We start from the raw sequence: 16961 nt of genomic DNA, 5'->3' as shown, positions 1-16961 counted from the left end.
AGCCTCAGCACCAAGTACATAGCAGGATCCTGAGTTAGACTACGTTTGAATTCAGATCAGGCATTTTCTGTGTGGCCTGGCACAGATCACAACCTTCGTTTCCTCCTCCGTAAAATGAGACTACCACCTTCTAAATTGTGTAGTTCCAGTAACCCACATAAAAGGCTTAGTACTGTTACTAACACCAGGCTAATAAAAATGTATGTTAAATGGAAAAACTACAAGTTCAAAGACAAGTAGGGCTGCAGTTGGATTCACTATCAATAGCTCATTTCAGCAACTAGTTAACCCTCAAACGGCTCAGGTTTGAACTAAGTTGGGTCCACTTACATGTGCATTAAAAAAAAAAAAATACCAGTGCTACACAAACTGCAGTTGGTTGGAATCACAGAGAGAGAGCCAACTATAAAGTTGTAGACTTGACTGCGCGGAGGGTTAGCCCCCCCCAACCCCTGTGTTTAATGGTCAACTGTATTTTTAAAAGAACAAACCCTAGGTGTTCTATTTGTAACTTTCCCACCCCCAAACTAGAACTCAATAGTATGTCATTCCTTACAAAGCCTTTGTAACTGTACAGTGTCATTAGATTGTGTACGTACACAGACCCAAGCCTTTGTTGGTGGAGCTGAAAGTGACTGACTGCCTGAATTCAGGGCAAAGGTGACTATTAGGTTCTTGGCCCAAAATGAATTTTTTTTTACCTTTGTAAATTTAACTTGGGCCTATGGGGGTCAATCAGTGTTAAATGGTGGTGCTGGCTCCGATGAAAGGAAATGTGAGGGGCAGTTTTCTTTGCCCTTCTAAAATGGTCTAAGTAATTTTGAGGTATGTATTAAGCACATGGAGGACATTTTTGGTTGGAATCATTTTTAATATTTAAATACAAAAAGTGAGCACTGAATTTTTTTTTCTCTTTTAGACACACACACACACACACACACACACAGGTCTAACAGCCAAAATATGCAGAGGAAATGAGCTCCTGCTCTGTCCTCCACAGTCCCCATCCTGTGGCTGAAGCTGCTACAGGCCCGCCCTTCCTCCTGTTCCAACATATGTGGAAATTCACAGTGGCTGCTTCACAGTGCAGCTGTAATGCATTTTGTATTTTATAGTGTGCATGTCCCTCCCCAGCATCTCTATTCTTAAAAGAAAAAACCATCGTGAACAGTCAGGGGTACATCCTTCCCAATGGCATCAGCTTCTACCCCACAATGGAATAGTGAGGAGGTCTTCTAATCAGGAGTAATTTAGTGAAACGGGATGGTCAGAGGTGGAGTAACCATCTGCATTGCTGCACTCTGGTATCAGAGTGAGGACAGAAGAAATAAGTCAGGACAGTGTGGCGGGCACAGTTGCAAGTTGGGAGTCTCTCCATGAGAATGTGGGGAGAGTTCTCCCCACCAGGTTTAGATAGATCAGTGTGCCAAAGTTTAAAAAAAAAAAAATTATCCAATAATCAGCAGTTCAAACACTACTGAATTTTCAAACTTCTTCCACCAAGACAGGTCAACTATAGCAGTAACAACCTAGATCTTTCCGGGAAGTGAAGGCAGAGCCCCTGGCATTCCTCCTGACAGCCCTGTGTTAGGCCCTAGAAGTATCTGGAAAAGAAAAAGAAGAATGTAAGGCACTGTACAGACCTAGGAATCTCATTTTCATCACACTTGTTGGGGCAGACAAGGTCTACAAAAACAATGCTGAGGGCAGTTAGATACCTAAAAAAGCATGGGCCGGATCCCAGTCCCTACCCACACGTTGACCGCCCTACCCAGGTGCTGGAAGAATAAACAACCTGTGTCTCCACTACTGGCAAAAAGCCCAGGGTCTGGGCTCACCTGCCGTTGCTGCAGTTGCTGCTGCTGCTCCATCTGCAACTTCTCAGTCTCAAAGACGACAGGAAGAACCAGGATCATGAAGGAAGTGGTTCCAATCCACAAGGCTGCCCTGGAAAACCTGCAGAGGGAGCATGAGCATGACGGCGAGACAAGTGCAGACAGCTTCACCAAGAACAAACCAGTAACCAAACCTCTCACACCGTATACTCCAACGTTTTTGTTAAGCATATTCTACCTAACCCTTGCACCATACACCTTACTCCTACCAGAAAACGGGAGGAGCAGTTCTGGTGCCTGTACATCTAGTGAGAGCAGTTTGAACAATTTGAGTTCTCACAATGCTTCTTATACAGTAATTATCTCACATAATCTGAAATATCCTCACAACGACCCCTGTCCGCTAAGAATCCCCATGCTACAGTGAAGGAAACTGAGACCAAGAAAGGTTAAGGTAACACCAGTCCAAGGTCACTCAGTGATCTAGGTGGCAGGCTGGCCTCCAACCCAGATCTGCTGCTTCCAAAGCTCGTGTTCATTTAAGGCACCTCAGTCACACCAGGAACGCACCCAATGTCTTTGCCCTCGTCCCTTACCTGTACATTTTTTGAGCCACGAAGAGGGAGAGATCAAAAGTAGCTCCAGCCGCGGACCGGACGCTCTCCGGGAACATCTCTGTCAAACCCCACAGTCTCTCCGACAGGGTCTCATCTAGCTGTGGTAGAGAAGGCGCGGGTCTGGGCCGAAGCAGCGGCAACGACCCCTCGACGCCGGGACATGCCGGTACTCTGGAGCTAGGGTCCCCTGGAGCTAGGGCACCCCGGCCCCAGCGAGGCCCTCACCCCGGCCCCAGCGAGGCCCTCACGCCGCCTGCTGGAGATGCCTCCGCCCGGACCTTTCCGAGCTCCGCGACGCGCCTTCGCCCGGATCCCTCAGCACGCGGGGCCCACATTCCCGCTCCCCGCCCGCAACCTCACTCCCCGCTCCGCGGGGGCCAGTACCTCCTCGTCGTCTTCCTCTTCCAGCTCCTCTTCAGGCTTCTCGGCATCGTCTTTCGGAAGCAATTCGTCCGGGGACAGGGGCACCCCAGGGCCGGCGACTGGGGCGGCGGCAGCCATGGCTGAGGGGAACACCGGAAGCGGAAGAGAAGAGGCGAGTGCAGCGCAAGCGGCGGACAGAGCTGCCCTTCCGGGAGCCGGAGGCTGAAGGGCTCGGGGAGAGCGCCGCCCTCTGGCCGCCTTCAGCCGAGGGCGTCTGGGGCTTTGGAGAACGTGAGACACCTGGAAAATATGTTAAAGCACTGTGTAGGGGTGCTTCCTGGTAATTCTGTTCAGCAGAGGATGGCTGTGTCCCAGGTCTCAGTTGAGTCCCTGGGACATGCCCCGCCAAGTGTGGGTCCTTGGCTTCGCGCAGAAAAGAATTCAAGAGTGAGCCACAGTGGAGAAAAGGTAGATTTATTTAGAGAGATACATACTCCATAGACAGAGTACAGATTGTTTTAGAAGGCAAGAGAAAGACCACGAAGTGTTGGGGTTGGGTGCTCAATAGATACACACTCCATAGACAGAACGGAGACTATCTCAGAAGATGAGGGACTGAGAGGCCACAAGGCGCGTTTTTAATGGTCTCCAGAACTTCATATGCTAACACGTGGAAGGATTATTCCAACTACTTTGGGGGAGAGGCTGGGATTCCCAGGAATTGGGACATCACCCACTCTTTGACCTTTTATGGTTAGCTTTGGAACTGTCATGGCCCTGTGGGACTGTCATTTACCATGCTAATTTATTGCAATGAGCATATGATGAAGCTCAAGTTCTACTGGAAGTCAAATTTCCTGCCATCTTGGACCTCAAGGCTCCTTGGGAGTTGAATTTGCCACCACCTTGGTGTTAATTGCTGTTATTTCTTGAATGGCTGTGCCCTGCCCTCTTCCTTCCTGTCTCATATAAAATGGATGAAAATGCTTCTTTTTATAACATGCCCCACAAGTTCTTAGTACAAAAGTAATCTGATATACTTATTTAGCCAACTGTGGAAATGAAGACTCTCGGGATTAGACAGTCTCAATTGTTCTGTGCTTACATATTTGGGGGAGAAGCGGCTGGAGTTAGCACTTCCTCCTGATAGAGTCCTCAGTCCTTTTCATCTTTGGACAGGGCAGCTCTGAACTATAAAAAGTCTTCATGTCACAAAAATGTGCCTACTGTATGATTCCATTGTATAAAGTTACAAACAGGCGAAGCCAATCTATGGTGAGAAAGACAGTGATTTCCTTTGAGGAGGAGGAGGTAATATTTGGGAAGGCAAGAGTTTCTGGGATGCTGCTCAAATTCTATTTCTTGATGTGGTTGGTGTTTCCATGGGTATGCCCATTTTGGATAATTCATCAGGCTGTATGTACATTTATGAATTATGCTTTTTACATGTCTCTCTCTCTTTGTTTCTTTTTCTTCTTTCTTTCTCTCCCCCCCCCCCTTCCTTTCCTTTCTTTCTAATTTAAGTAGGCTTGAAACTGAGCAGGATCCTGTGGGGCCCTCCCGGATACAAGTTCTTTCAGTGTCCTCTGTTTCTCGTTTGTAGGAAGTAGGTTTTTCAACCTCCTAGACCTTCCCCCAAGTTCCAAGGGGCAGATTCAGAGTTCCTAGTCAGGGAAAGGAGGGAATGCAGAAACAAAGGAGGAACAGTGAAGAACCAGTAGAGCAGCAATTAAAGCAGAATCCTGATTCCTCCCCAGGACATATACATAACAATACCTTTGAGTTTTGCAGGAACTAAGGTTCCTACTCAGGCTGGGCACAGGGTTCCTGGAACACTACCTTGTTACCTCACCACCAACCAATCAGAAGGAAGTCTGCACCCAGTAGATGGTAAGGCAGACTCTGGCTCCCTCCCCAAATGATTCTCCCTTTAAAAACTTTCATGGTCGAGCAGAATCTTCAGAGTTGGTTTTTGGACACTAATCTGCTTTCTCCCCAGGTTGCTGGCCTCCTGAGTAAAGCAATCTTTCCTTTTCAACCAACACTTGTCTCTCAAGTACTGGCTTTGGAGAGCAGCTGAATCTGAGTTCAGTAACAGGCTAGCTCTACATACATGCAAGGGCAGCTTAAGAACCCAGTGCCAATGACTTTTGATTCTTTTATAGGCTCTTTTAAGAAATGCTGGAAGACCATCACTCTTGAAAGCAGAGAAGACACTCTCATGTGGAAAGTACAGACAGCATTGACTCTGATGAAATAAAATTCATATTTTATGGAAAGACAAGAAAAATTTAAACATAAAATAAGCATAAATTTGTTCTTTGCCCATTAGCATGTATTATGCATCTGCATTAACCAGACCTCCTTAGGAGATAACCTTCCTTCTTAATCTTGTAAAAGGCCACAGTGACCCATGACCCACTATTTGCTTTGCACAAATAGATCTGGATTGTGTAAACTGTCAGCAATACATCATTCAACATACAGCCCGCAGCTTCAAAAAATAACTGCTTTGACCTCTAACACATGGAACATTTCTGAGAGTCTTTTCCCAGATTATAATACTCAACTTGGCTCAAATAAAATTTTCCATTTCTTTCTTAGATGGACTAAGATCAATTAATCTCCCCCCCCCCCATCGGTAACTCCAAGTGGAAAGTCACAATGCAAATGTGAAAAAGTCCTAGGAAACTTTTGACCAATTAATTTTGTTTATATTCACAAAAACAGTACATGACTTTTAAAAAAATCTATGTTTAAGGCTAAAAGAGCTCTTTCAATAATTATAAAATTGTCAAGGGATAAGAAGAAATATTGGCGGGGGGGTGACAGTTCAGTGGTAGAGCAGGTGCTTAGCATGCACGAGGTCCTGGGTTCAAAACCCAGTACCTCCATTAAAAAAATAATAATAATTTTAAAAAATAAAAGAAAAAATACTGGGAATCAGGCATTGCAGAGTGTGCAAAGACTTAGGAATAGATGAAGTGATTTAGAAAAGGTAAAGTGAGAAGGGAAGACAGAATAGAGCCCTGTGAAATCAGACAGGTCGCGGGGTACTTAGTCAAATTCATAGAAAGTAGAGTCAGTTTTTAACAGGTATATAGCTTCAGTTTTACCAGATGAAGAGTTATGGAGATGGATGGTGGTAATGGTTGTACAACATTGTGAATGTATTTCATACTACTTAACTGTATGCTTTACAATAGTTACAATGGTAAATTTTATGTTATGTGTGTTTTGCCACATATATTTTTTAAATTAAAAACAAAAAAATCAGAACTATTCCCCCAAAAATCTCCTAAAAATGGTCAGTGGAGGGAAGGACACCTTCTTCCCCCACCCCAAGAGGTTCAAGGAGGAGCTGGTGGAGAAGGAGGGAAACCTTCACTGAGAAATGCTCAGTAGCAGCAATGAAGACATATGGTAAGAATGATGTCAGCCCAGGGCCTCAGTTGAGGGACAAGTAAGGATGCCATCAAGTGAGTGATGATGTCCCATGCTGGGTACAGAGGTGACTCTGCCATCTGGATGGAGATGAGGTGTTCTAGAACCCTGCCCCCACCTCCTCTCATTCCCTGTCCCTCAAGTGCACGATCCTCACCTTTCCTGTTTCTGTCCTGGTAATGCAGCAGTTCCTAATTCAGTTCGTTGTGGAGCGTGGGTCCCTTCGAGATTTTACAAAAGCTATAAGTAAATAAACCACACACATTAACCCATATCTGTACAATTGTGCACATGGACCCCCTCACTAGGCCTCAGACTGTAAAACTTCCTCTAATTGTTGGCACTCCCTTCCTCACACCCACAGAATTTTCTATCTCAGCTCTCCAGTAAGTTCTTCCTTAATGTGACACTCAGCACAAAAACAGATAAAACTGTTGCAGTGATTACAAAAGATACATCTAGTAGATGCCACTATCTACAATGGGTGCCCCCATAAGCAGTAGACTTCATAAAGGTTTTGAGGAGGAGGAAGGTGAACCAGAACCTAAAGGACGTATCTGCCCAAAAGGTAAGATCTCGAAAGCATATAGCATTTCAGGTGTGTGTGGGGGGACCAACAAGGCTTAGGGTCGTGAGATATGGGTGACTCTTTTTCCCTGTTCCTTTAGAGACTTCATTAATAGGATTATCCCTGACTTCGCTCACACGCCACATTCATCAGCAGACACTGGTGGGCTCCACCTTCAAGTCATGTCTAGAATCTGACCACCTCACCTCCTCTACTGCCACCTCCCTGGTCCCCGCCTTGCCCCCTTCAGACTGTTCTCACCACACTGAAGCCAGAGGGATCTTTTTCTTTTTTTTAAAGTCAGTCATAGCATTCCTTTGCTGAAACTCTCCAATGGCTTGCTTCCCTAACTGTCCAAAATTCAAGTCCTTTTTCACTGCAGAGCTGCCCCACACAAGGCTCCAGCCCCCTCACATGCCAGTGGTGGTGCAGAGGGGACCCACATCACTGCGACAACCAAAAGGACAACCTCCTGCTTCCACAGGTTTCAATCCTGGCTCGCTCTCCCTCCAGCTGTATGACCTTGCTGGGTTTGTTTCTCCATCTAAAAGCAGGGGATGGTAACAAACTTGAAAAATTCTCATGAGAATTAGAAATATAGCCCTTCTTGGTTTATGTCCCAATAAATCTATCGTAAGTTGAAAATATCTTAAGTCAAAAATGCATTTAATACACCTAACCTACCGAACATTGTAGCTTAGTCAAGCCTACCTTACATGTGCTCAGAACACTTACATTAGCCTACAGTTGCACAAAATCATGACACAGAAGTTTATTTTACAACAAAGTGTTGAGTACCTCATGTAATTTATCAAGTACTGTACTGAAAATGAAAAACAGAGTGCTTGTCCGGGTCTAGAATGGTCTTAAGTGTGTGGGTTGTTTATCCGTGTGATCGAGTTGACTGCCGATGAGTACAGCTCGCTGCTGCTGCCTCGCAGCATGAGGGAGCATCACATTGCATTCCGCTAGCCCGGAAAATGGTCAAAACTCAAAACTTGAAATATGGTTTATACACATATAATAAATGCATATCGCTTTTGCAGCATCATAAAGTCAAAAAATTCTAAGCTGAACCATCGTGAGTAGGGGACTGTCTATAGGTGTCTGGCATCAAGGGCACGAGCAAATGGTTGCTAATGTTACCGTCTAGGAAAAAGCAAACTCTCCATTGCTCCTGTTACCTGCATCTGAAGATTTACACCCTGCATATAGTATCTCTTTCCAGTTTCTTCCGAATTATTCTCTCCTGTATCAGAAAGGAAGGTTATGGGCTGGGGCTACAGCCACGCTTCATTCTGTCCACCACCAGGGAGCTGGTGCTGAGGGTGGATGAGAAACAGCAGCTTCCACACCCAGCGCCTCTCACCGCAGGCTGTCATCAGCAGGCTCCCACACTTCCACTGTAGGATCCTAGACCCAGTTTCCAAACCTCCTGGGGTTTGGTTCCTTATCTGTCAGTAGTCATGCTGATTGACAGGCCCTGCTCCCTAGGGCAAAGATGAGGAGGAAATGACAGTGTAAGCCCCATCCCAGGAGGGTGCCAGGTGTTCAGAAACTGCTGGCCTTAGCAGCCATCCCTGGTCCAAAGCCCAGGACTCTGTGTCCCTTCCCCTTGACTCTGGAAGCCAGATTCTCTCTGACTTTGGCTGGCTCCCTCTCCCAGCCAGAGAAGCCCAGTTCACTCTAAGGCACAAATTCCCACTCTCGGAATCCAGTCCCCAATCCCAACCACTCAGTAGCCAGTCTCAACACCCAGAAGAGGAAGGCAGGGGAATCTGGGCAGAGACACTGTTTCTCTTCCAGATCAGCCTCTGCCAACACCCAGGAAGGTGGAATGCTTCTCCTGCAATGGTGACATTTCCCCACAACCTAAATGTTCTGTCTTTGGATGGTGCGTCGGAAGCTCAGAACCCAGGCTCCATTATTTACTTCTTCAAGAACTGATGTTTTTTTCAGTCATGTTGGCCAGAGAGAGATTATATAATATCATTTAATTTAAAAAAGTAGGGTAAACAGGAAAGTAGCACAAAAATATAGTGTTGCTGTGGAAGGCTGGTGCTTGCTGCTAAGACGCTGAAGCCAGAGGAGGTTGTGGATTCCGGGAACAGTATTCTTCACAGGAGGGAGGGAGTGGCCTGAAGGGCAGACAACCAGGAGAGCCTCTCATCTGAGACCCCCTTGCAGCAGGGCTCCGTACAACTGGTGACACACCCCAAACACCAACGTGAGGGGGGATATGATAAACTCCTGCTTCTCCCAACAGAGTCTGTCCAATGAGGGTGAGCCTGGGCCACGTGTGTGTGTATGTTAAGTGCCAGGAGAGTACCCAAAGGCTTCCCATCACCCCAGACCTCCCTGTGCCGTGAAGCACTGGACTGGCCTGGAATCCTGGTTTCCTCTGGAATGCTGTCACCTTCCTACTGCCAACCCAAGGTGGGCAGTGCCTTTTGGCCCCATTATATGATACTCTCTCCCAGGACCTAATTTACTAGTTTGACTAAAATAAATCCCTCAGCCACGTCCTCTTCTTCTGATCAATGGGTTTCCCCCTATTCTCCTGACAGATGTCTTTGGGGTCTTCATTTTCTCCGCCGGCTGACACTCCTCAGTTCATCCAATTCCTTCTCCATTAAGTGGGATTCGGCAGTGGTCTCAGAAAGCTGGAAGTAAAGCAGCAAACCATTATGAAGAAGGGTGTCCTGGGCTGTTTGAGGCTGGCGAGGCCAGCCTCTAGCGCTGGGAAAGGCCCCCAGGCACTTCTCTAACGCTGCCGGCAGCTCCCACGGCAGGAACCCCTTTGTAACTGGGCAGAGAGTAACTTTCTGATGACCCAGGTCCTTGAGTACTTGAAGAATATTCATGATCCACTCTATCAACATTTTTGATCACCTAGGATTGTGTGGCACTCACTGTGTGAAGGACACTGGCCTCAAGTGATGAAAAAGGCAGATACTGGTGATTTTAAGGCTAAAGGATGAGGGTCCAAGTTGCTTCTGAGCTGTGGCTCACATAATGGTGATGAGTGGGGAAAATGCTTGAAAAAGAATGCCACTTTCCTCATCAGGATCTTTCAGCGGACTTCAGAGTAGAGGGCGGAAGACATTCCAGAGAGAGACACGGACAGATATAAACTCTAGAGGTCAGCTTACTGGAAAATAAAAGAGCTACACTTCCTGAGCAACACACTTTTCCAAGAGCTTCACTTGTATTATTAACTCACGAATGAGATAGATCCTACTATCATGTTCATTTTACTGTTGAAGAAACTAAGTTTCTTTACACAGGTAGCTAAGTAACTTGCCTAAAGTCACACAGCCAGTGGAGGAGCTGGGCAATGGACCCAGGCCTTTTAGCCCCATACATGTGCTCTTAACCACTACACTGTATGCACTCCTGACTCAATCAACCCTCACATACACCTCTAGGCCAAACAGGCTGCTGGCTTTTTAAATCCACAAGAAACCGACGCCAATGCAGAGAGCGGCCCTCCGCAGGTCTGCGACGGGCACTGACTGACAGCTGCTGGGTGCGGGACCTCTCCCAGCCAGGAGCAGGCTGTCCTTCTTCCTGAATGTCTTCATCCTAGTCTCCATTCCTACCTTAATCTTTCCACATTCAGCTCAAACTTCCCTTCCCTGTGATGTCTTCCTGACACGACAGAATGACTTCGTCTCTGTCGTGCAGACTGCCCTTACAAGGAGACACTGTTATGTGTGTTGTCCATCTCCCCACTAGATTGTAAGGCCCTGAGGGTAGGGACTGTGTCTAATTTGGTTTTGTATCTTTGGATTCACAGCATTGTACCTGGGCAAAAGCAATCAAGAGGCATGAGCTGGCTGAAATGACTCGCGTGAACCTCCCTAAGAGAAGCTGAGGCATCTCTGCCCATCACCTGCCTCACCATGTCCAGCAGGATGTCCACCTTCAGCCGCAAGAGATTGTTTTCTTCCTCCAACTGCTGGTTCCGTCTCCGGAGGCGCTGAGCCTCCCTCCGGTCCACACCCCCACTAATCCCTGTCTCTGGTGGAAGGACAGAACCAGCAGTTACAAGGGGTGTTTCCTCCCACAATATTGTTGGACAAAATGGCAGGAAATGCAGCCCACCTGCTATCCACTGGCCGTTTTCAAACTTCAGGCTTTGCCCAGCCAGGTTCATGGTGGGGGTTCCGTAGTCAAGACCCAGCTCCACCTCCCGGGTTGACCGATCCAGCTGTGGGTGAGATGCTCATGCTGCCTTCAGGGGGCCGAAGCACACGGGCTCCAGGCCCAGTGCCTCTTCTGCTAACTGTGTGACCCCAACAACTCATTTCTTTTCTCTAATCATTACCTGGCACATTTAATACATTTATTTTAAGTCAGAAAATCAAATAAGGTAGTAATAAAACCTTTTAAAGTATAAGAGAAAAGAAACATGCTGCTTTATACAATAGATATTTTCTGGAAAAGCTATATACGCTGAAATTGGTAAACTGAATTATTTCACATGTAGTGGGCACTTAACAATTTAAGAAATCCTACTGTAAAGTTTTAATAAAGTGAAAAATCCTTTTTAAACGTAATAAGCCTGAGCTATCATTTGCTTACTATGGAGCTACACATCATGGAAGACGCAGGAAATGCTAATGCCCAACTAGTAGTACTTACTAGCGGTTGTTTAATGTGCCAGTGTTTCTACACCCAATGAGCACCTGCCCTGTGCCAGGACGGGTACTGGACATTCGGAAACGAACGCAACCCCTCTGCCCTTGAAGAGCTCGAAAACTGCCTTTGGAGCTGCGACATATCCTTCTAATGTTGGCAAAATATCACCCTTTGAGAATGGATTTGACTCTCAGACATGACTAAAGTTGATTCCTGGCCAAGTCTTGGGAATAAAGTGAAGTCAAACTAGATAATATCACTGGGACCCAAAAATCTTAATGAGACTGACTGTCTTTGAAGCTTCTTGAACAAACTCTGACAGTAATTCCCAAATAGGAGTTAAAAATGTTTTCAGTAATAGCAATAACATGAATTAAAAGGATGCCCTCCCACAAGGATGCCTCTGGAGGACCACACTTTCCATAAGGGACCAGGCTTGACGCTCCAGTCACACTGCATGCCGGGCTGAGCCCCGGGCTGACACTCACATTATGCAGGTTGGAGAGAGAAGCCGACTTCCGAGGGGGCGTCTTCTTCGGACTGAATGTATTCCCAAAGAGAGGCATCTCTGACCTGATGAAAGAAAGGTCAATGTTCCTTTCTCCTAGGGTCAGAAAAAGTCAGGGGTACAAAGAGTTGAGTGAGTGACCTTCTGCCACTGTCCCTGAATCAAGAAAACACACATCTTATCATGTGGCCGTTAATTCTCGTGACAGCTCCCACACGCTGAATGCTCACTATGTGCCAGGCAGCATGCCACAGCCTTTGCAACATCTCAGCTCTCACACTGCCCTTTAACTCCTCTTACACCCATCTGACAGATGAGGTTTAGAAAGACTAAGGTCCTAAGTGGGAGCTAGAATTTGAACACAGGTCTCTGTGGCTCTACAGTTTGTTAACTCCAGGCAAGTGCCTAACTTGCCTGTCTTAAGTTTTGTCACAAACTGGCATCACCAGATTACAGTCCATAGCAAGGTATACAATCCCACTTATTCCTGGACACTGGTAAGACTCACTCCTGGGGCAACAGCTTCTACATAACCTCCATTTTAAAGAAACGGAGCTATAGCTATCCTTCACTTTCAGCTTGGTAACAGTGCCCCTCACTCAGTCTATGTCAGAAAGTTACCTGTCTTACATGGTAGGGGAGGTGACTGGTGGGAGGAGGCCCACAACATGGCAGAACTGACAATGGCAGCCAGAAGTCTGCCTTCAGCACACTGTAACCTACTGCAATTCACACAGGCCCAGTTAAGTCGATTTACTGACACTGCCCACAGGGGGAGTGGGGGTGGAGAAGAAGCAGTGGGGTGGAGAAGTGTATTTATGTATCACATAAATATAGAAAAGAATACAAATCACAAGTGTCGGTCTTCATGAGTTTTCACCATACACACACACACACACACACACACACACACACACACACAGACACACACACACGTGTAGCCACTCACCAGATCAAGAGACAAGACATTTTATCACCCACAGGCCTAGCCCAACAGCTTTATATCCATGGACTTGGACAGCATGTCTTCCTTTGTGTCTGTATTTTTCACTCAATATCACGTTGTGAAATTTGTTGTATGCAGTTGTAGTTGGTTTGTTCCCATTGCAGTAAAATATTCTACTGCATGAAGTGGATGCTTGGACTGTTTTCAGTTTTTGTCTATTAAAAACAGTGCTGCTAAGAACATGCTTGGACATGTATTTCTGCATATATAAGCATACTTCTCTAGTTCTATACCAAGAGTGGAACTGCTGAGTCATAGAGCATTCATATATTCAGCTTTAGCAGATACTGGGAATAGTTTTCCAAAGTGGCTGTACCAATCCATACCCCTACCAACAGTGTATGAGAGATCCTTGTAAACATCTGGCATCTTCTGTTTCATTTTATCCATTCTGGTAGGTATGCAGTGGTATTGCATTGTTTTTAATTTGCTTTTCTCCAACAACTAATTAAATGCAGCATCTTTTCATGTACTCATTGGACATTTGCAAACCCTCTTTCATGACATGCTCGTACAAGTCTTTTGCCATTTTTCTATTGGATTGTCAATTATTTTCCTCTTAATTTGTAAAGGTTCTCAATATTTATTTCAATACATGTCCTGTGTTGTCTACACAAAGAATGCTGAAATTGTCTTCTCCCAATCTGGGATTTTCCTTTTTGTTTTCTTTCTGGTTTCTTTCTGATTAAAGAAGTTCTTAATTTTAATGGGATCTAACCTATCAATTCTTTTACTGATAGTGATTTTGTGTCCTATTCAAGACACTCTTGCCTAGTCTGAGGTCATATTTTTCATGTATTAACTTGGAGATTTTATTCTTTCATCTTTTACATTTAGGGCTACAATTCATCTGGAATTAACTTTTATATGTGGTATGAGACAGGAGTCACAGTTCATTTCTTCCCATATATCACCCAATTTTAACATATAATACACAAATAGTTTAAAAAGATTCCTTCTAAGAAACTGCAGACTGACAACGGCAGCAATGAAAGCACAGGTGAGCAAAGGAGAGCAGCAGAGCTTCGCTCTCACTTTTCCCACTCTGTGCTACAAAATCCTCCTTCACCATATTATGAGATAAAAACAGGAATGAGTTTATCATTTCTGACAAGCAGTTGGCCAAACAAGAGGGACCTTCTCAAGACTCTCTGAAACAAGGTTTTATATCAACTATCGTTAAAAGATAACTCATAGTAGGAATTCTTCACAATTAGTGAGATACATATTCAATGAGAACACGAGGAAAACTTCTGTGCCTTTTTCAGTGACACAGAAATTAGTTGCTAAAATTGATAAAAGTTTAGAAGCTTCTTTGGAAACTTTACAATACATATATATATATATATTTATAAATAACAACAACAAAAAAGATATTTCGGGTGTGTGCTCATGAGAGTTTTACTGGTGTGTGTGTGTGTGTGTGTGTGTGTGTGTGTGTGATTAAAAACAGCAGAAGATCCACAACCTGGGAGAAGGTATTTGGTCTGGGACACAACACTTTAAGACTTGGACAAACCAGAATGCTTTCAGCTTGGTGGTGGACAGGACAGCAGTGGGGACCAGGATGTTGAGGGATTTTGAAGCTGTGCTACCATATCATCCAAAACACAGTGGAAGGCCCTGGCATTGTTTCTGCTGGAGAAAAGAAAAAGGGTGGAAGAGGGAAGACAATTAATCTTATGTTTACAGAGGGCAGAACAGGAATGAAACGACAATGTTCAGGAAGAAGGATTTTAACACAAAAAAGAAAAGGTCACAATAACAATAACTAACACTGTTTCCTGCATATCCACTATGGATTGGACCCAATGCTGAGTATACTTCATATATTTCTTCTGTTCCTTGCAGGAAGCCCACAAGGTAGTTATTTTCCTGTCCATAACAGAGAAGAGAAAACTAGAGCTTGGAGAAGTTATCCAGTTTTCCCAAGATCCATAGCCATGGTCAGTTGGCCAAAGATATATATTAAATTATCTTGGTATTAATAATTTGTGGAGTACATCATACAAAGAAGCATTTTCATTTAACATGTTGGCAGAACTTAAGAGATCAACCATATCCAATGCTGATGAGGGTGTGGAGAAAAAGACACTTTCATCTACTCTTGGTGGAAACATAAAATGCTATCATTTTTTCAACTAGGCAAAACCTAGCAAAATTTTTAATGTGTAAACTTTTTGGCCAGGAAATCTACTTGTAAACATTTCTGCTCCAGAAAGAATTGGACATGTGCACACAAATGCTCTCTATTGTTGATAACAGTGAAAAATAAGAAACAACCCAAAATGTCTACCAATGGTTGGTGTAGCCAAATACATTGTGGCACATTCTTACAAGGGACTACTAGATGGCAACTGAATTTCCCATTTTATAGGTTAAAAAGAAAAAGGCCAAATAGTGGCAATTTCATATCACAATATAAAATTATATTAAAGAAATATATTTCTGGATTTAATGAATTATTATGATACTCATGTACTACTTATGAAAAAATCAACCAACCAAACAAAAAACCAAATAAAAAGCAGCCCCCTGCCCCTCTCAAGCATCTGGAGGCATTTGAGGAAGGAAAAATAAGCCAAGTTGTCCTTGCAAAGGCCACAACTGTGCTAAGAACACTAAGCCTGAGCAGATCACCGGGACACAACAGACAAGTTCCAGGCCTGGCTCTGCTCCTCAACTGTCTGCTAAACCTTGGCCAAGTTATTTTATTTCTCCAGGTTTTAACCAGGGCACTTCACTCATGACCTCACTAATTCTCATAACACTTAAGCCAAGAACAGATATCAACATATTACAGATGAGGGAAAGGAAGGGTCTGGCCTAGCTGCCTTTTAAGTCAGATCCACTACTCCCACAAACAGCTGAGGCCCTGGGGTCCTGGAACACTAATGAAGACCTAGAGGTCCCAGCTCCTCTTGGCCCAAGAAGCCTTCTTGCCAGTGAAGCTCCCTGGGGAGAGAGGGCTCAGCATAAAGGAAGTGAAGGGAGAGCATACGGGTTCCAACCACCGCCTGCTGCTCACTCCCAGCACTTACCTTCCCTCGGCCTCAGGCTTCTTTATTTATAATCAGCGATAAACAACAATAGTACCCACTCAGAGGATGTTCTGTGCTTTACCGTTTATTTAAAAAACTGTGGCATTTGATACAACAACCCTGGCAGAAGATCAAGTAGTTTGTTCCCGTCTACAGATCAGAAAACTGAGGCTTAGAGAAGTTAAGTAACTTGCCTCCAATTACACCCTGGGAAAGTGGTGGAACTTGGCTTCAAATAGGGTCTACTCCTCTGCGCTAATAATAATTTCATTACTGTGCAATGCTTCACAGTTTGCCATAAAGTACATTATATTATTTTAACCTAACAAGAAGGTGAGGAAGCAGTCTGTGGCTTTCATTTGATTCTCAAAGAGATAACGCGTCCCCCAGAGTTCAGAGACTGCCAAGTACGCGTCACGCAGGTACACTGCCACCCAGGGCTGTCAACTCAACTAACGGTAGTGAACAAACGTTCATTCGCGCGCCCTCATTAATCACCTTCGTCGCTGACTTACGGGGTTAATCACCACCCCAATTTACAAACTAGGAAACACACTTCGAAAAGGGCGGTGACGGGCTTGCGGTGAACCCGGGGCTTGCGGTGAACCCAGTGCCCGCCCCCTGCTCCACGCCCTCCGGCCGCTCCAGCTGTGGGGAGGCCCTGGGTCCCCTGGGGAACGCCCGGGCATCCTACCTCGCCTAGGGCCCTCGGGCCCTCGGACGACGCAAGGTTCGGAGACGTACCTGATGCGCCCCAGAAACCGGGTTCCAAGCTAACTCGCTGGCCAACCGCAAGGTGCCATCCAGGGCCGCGTTACCCACCACGACCGCGACAGCCGGCCACGGCCCACCAGCCCGCCGCGCTCAAGCGCATGCGCACGCGCAGCCCCGCCGGGCTCTACCACCGAGGGAGGTGGGGGTTCCCGGCGCGGCGC

At 45.5% G+C, this 16961-nt stretch overlaps 2 protein-coding genes across 7 annotated transcripts; both read right to left on the bottom strand.

The window, feature by feature from the left end:
• Positions 1-850: 850 nt before the first annotated feature.
• TOMM22 (translocase of outer mitochondrial membrane 22) lies at positions 851-6499 on the bottom strand. The gene is made up of 5 exons (XM_032492269.1): positions 6417-6499; positions 2837-3115; positions 2432-2550; positions 1839-1956; positions 851-1604 (listed from the first exon to the last, which is right to left on the bottom strand). Exons 2-5 carry the CDS (start codon positions 2951-2953, stop codon positions 1530-1532), a joined length of 429 nt encoding a protein of 142 aa, XP_032348160.1. The 5' UTR covers positions 2954-3115; positions 6417-6499; the 3' UTR covers positions 851-1529.
• On the bottom strand, positions 6396-16922 carry CBY1 (chibby family member 1, beta catenin antagonist). 6 transcript variants are annotated; one of them, XM_032492271.1, is made up of 6 exons: positions 16771-16922; positions 14505-14623; positions 11960-12044; positions 10935-11040; positions 10732-10850; positions 6396-6499 (listed from the first exon to the last, which is right to left on the bottom strand). In XM_032492271.1, exons 3-6 carry the CDS (start codon positions 12035-12037, stop codon positions 6491-6493), a joined length of 312 nt encoding a protein of 103 aa, XP_032348162.1. In that variant the 5' UTR covers positions 12038-12044; positions 14505-14623; positions 16771-16922; the 3' UTR covers positions 6396-6490. The 6 variants fall into 6 exon arrangements, with proteins under 6 accessions (XP_032348162.1, XP_032348161.1, XP_014407211.2 ...); XM_032492270.1 differs by lacking the exon at positions 6396-6499 and adding an exon at positions 8803-9490 and having other exon boundaries at positions 11960-12075; positions 16771-16918; XM_014551725.2 differs by lacking the exon at positions 6396-6499 and adding an exon at positions 8803-9490 and having other exon boundaries at positions 16771-16917.
• Between the last annotated feature and the right edge of the window lie 39 nt (positions 16923-16961).

This window comes from Camelus ferus, chromosome 12 (assembly GCF_009834535.1).
Source record: "Camelus ferus isolate YT-003-E chromosome 12, BCGSAC_Cfer_1.0, whole genome shotgun sequence".
Classification (NCBI taxonomy): Eukaryota; Metazoa; Chordata; class Mammalia; order Artiodactyla; family Camelidae; genus Camelus; species Camelus ferus.
The sequence above is the reverse complement of the archived record's forward strand: the minus strand, read 5'-3'. Positions and strand labels throughout refer to the sequence as shown.

Coding starts and splice junctions, on each gene's coding strand:
- TOMM22 (XM_032492269.1), bottom strand. CDS start 2,953: ATGGCTGCCGCCGCCCCAGTCGCCGGCCCTGGGGTGCCCCTGTCCCCG. Junction 1,957..2,431: donor GTGGCTCAAAAAATGTACAG/GTAAGGGACGAG, acceptor CTCCCTCTGCAG/GTTTTCCAGGGCAGCCTTGT. Junction 1,605..1,838: donor AGCAACTGCAGCAACGGCAG/GTGAGCCCAGAC, acceptor TTTCTTTTCCAG/ATACTTCTAGGGCCTAACAC.
- CBY1 (XM_032492270.1), bottom strand. CDS start 12,037: ATGCCTCTCTTTGGGAATACATTCAGTCCGAAGAAGACGCCCCCTCGG. Junction 11,041..11,959: donor CTCTCTCCAACCTGCATAAT/GTGAGTGTCAGC, acceptor TCTCACCCACAG/CTGGATCGGTCAACCCGGGA. Junction 9,491..10,731: donor TGGACATCCTGCTGGACATG/GTGAGGCAGGTG, acceptor CTTTACTTCCAG/CTTTCTGAGACCACTGCCGA.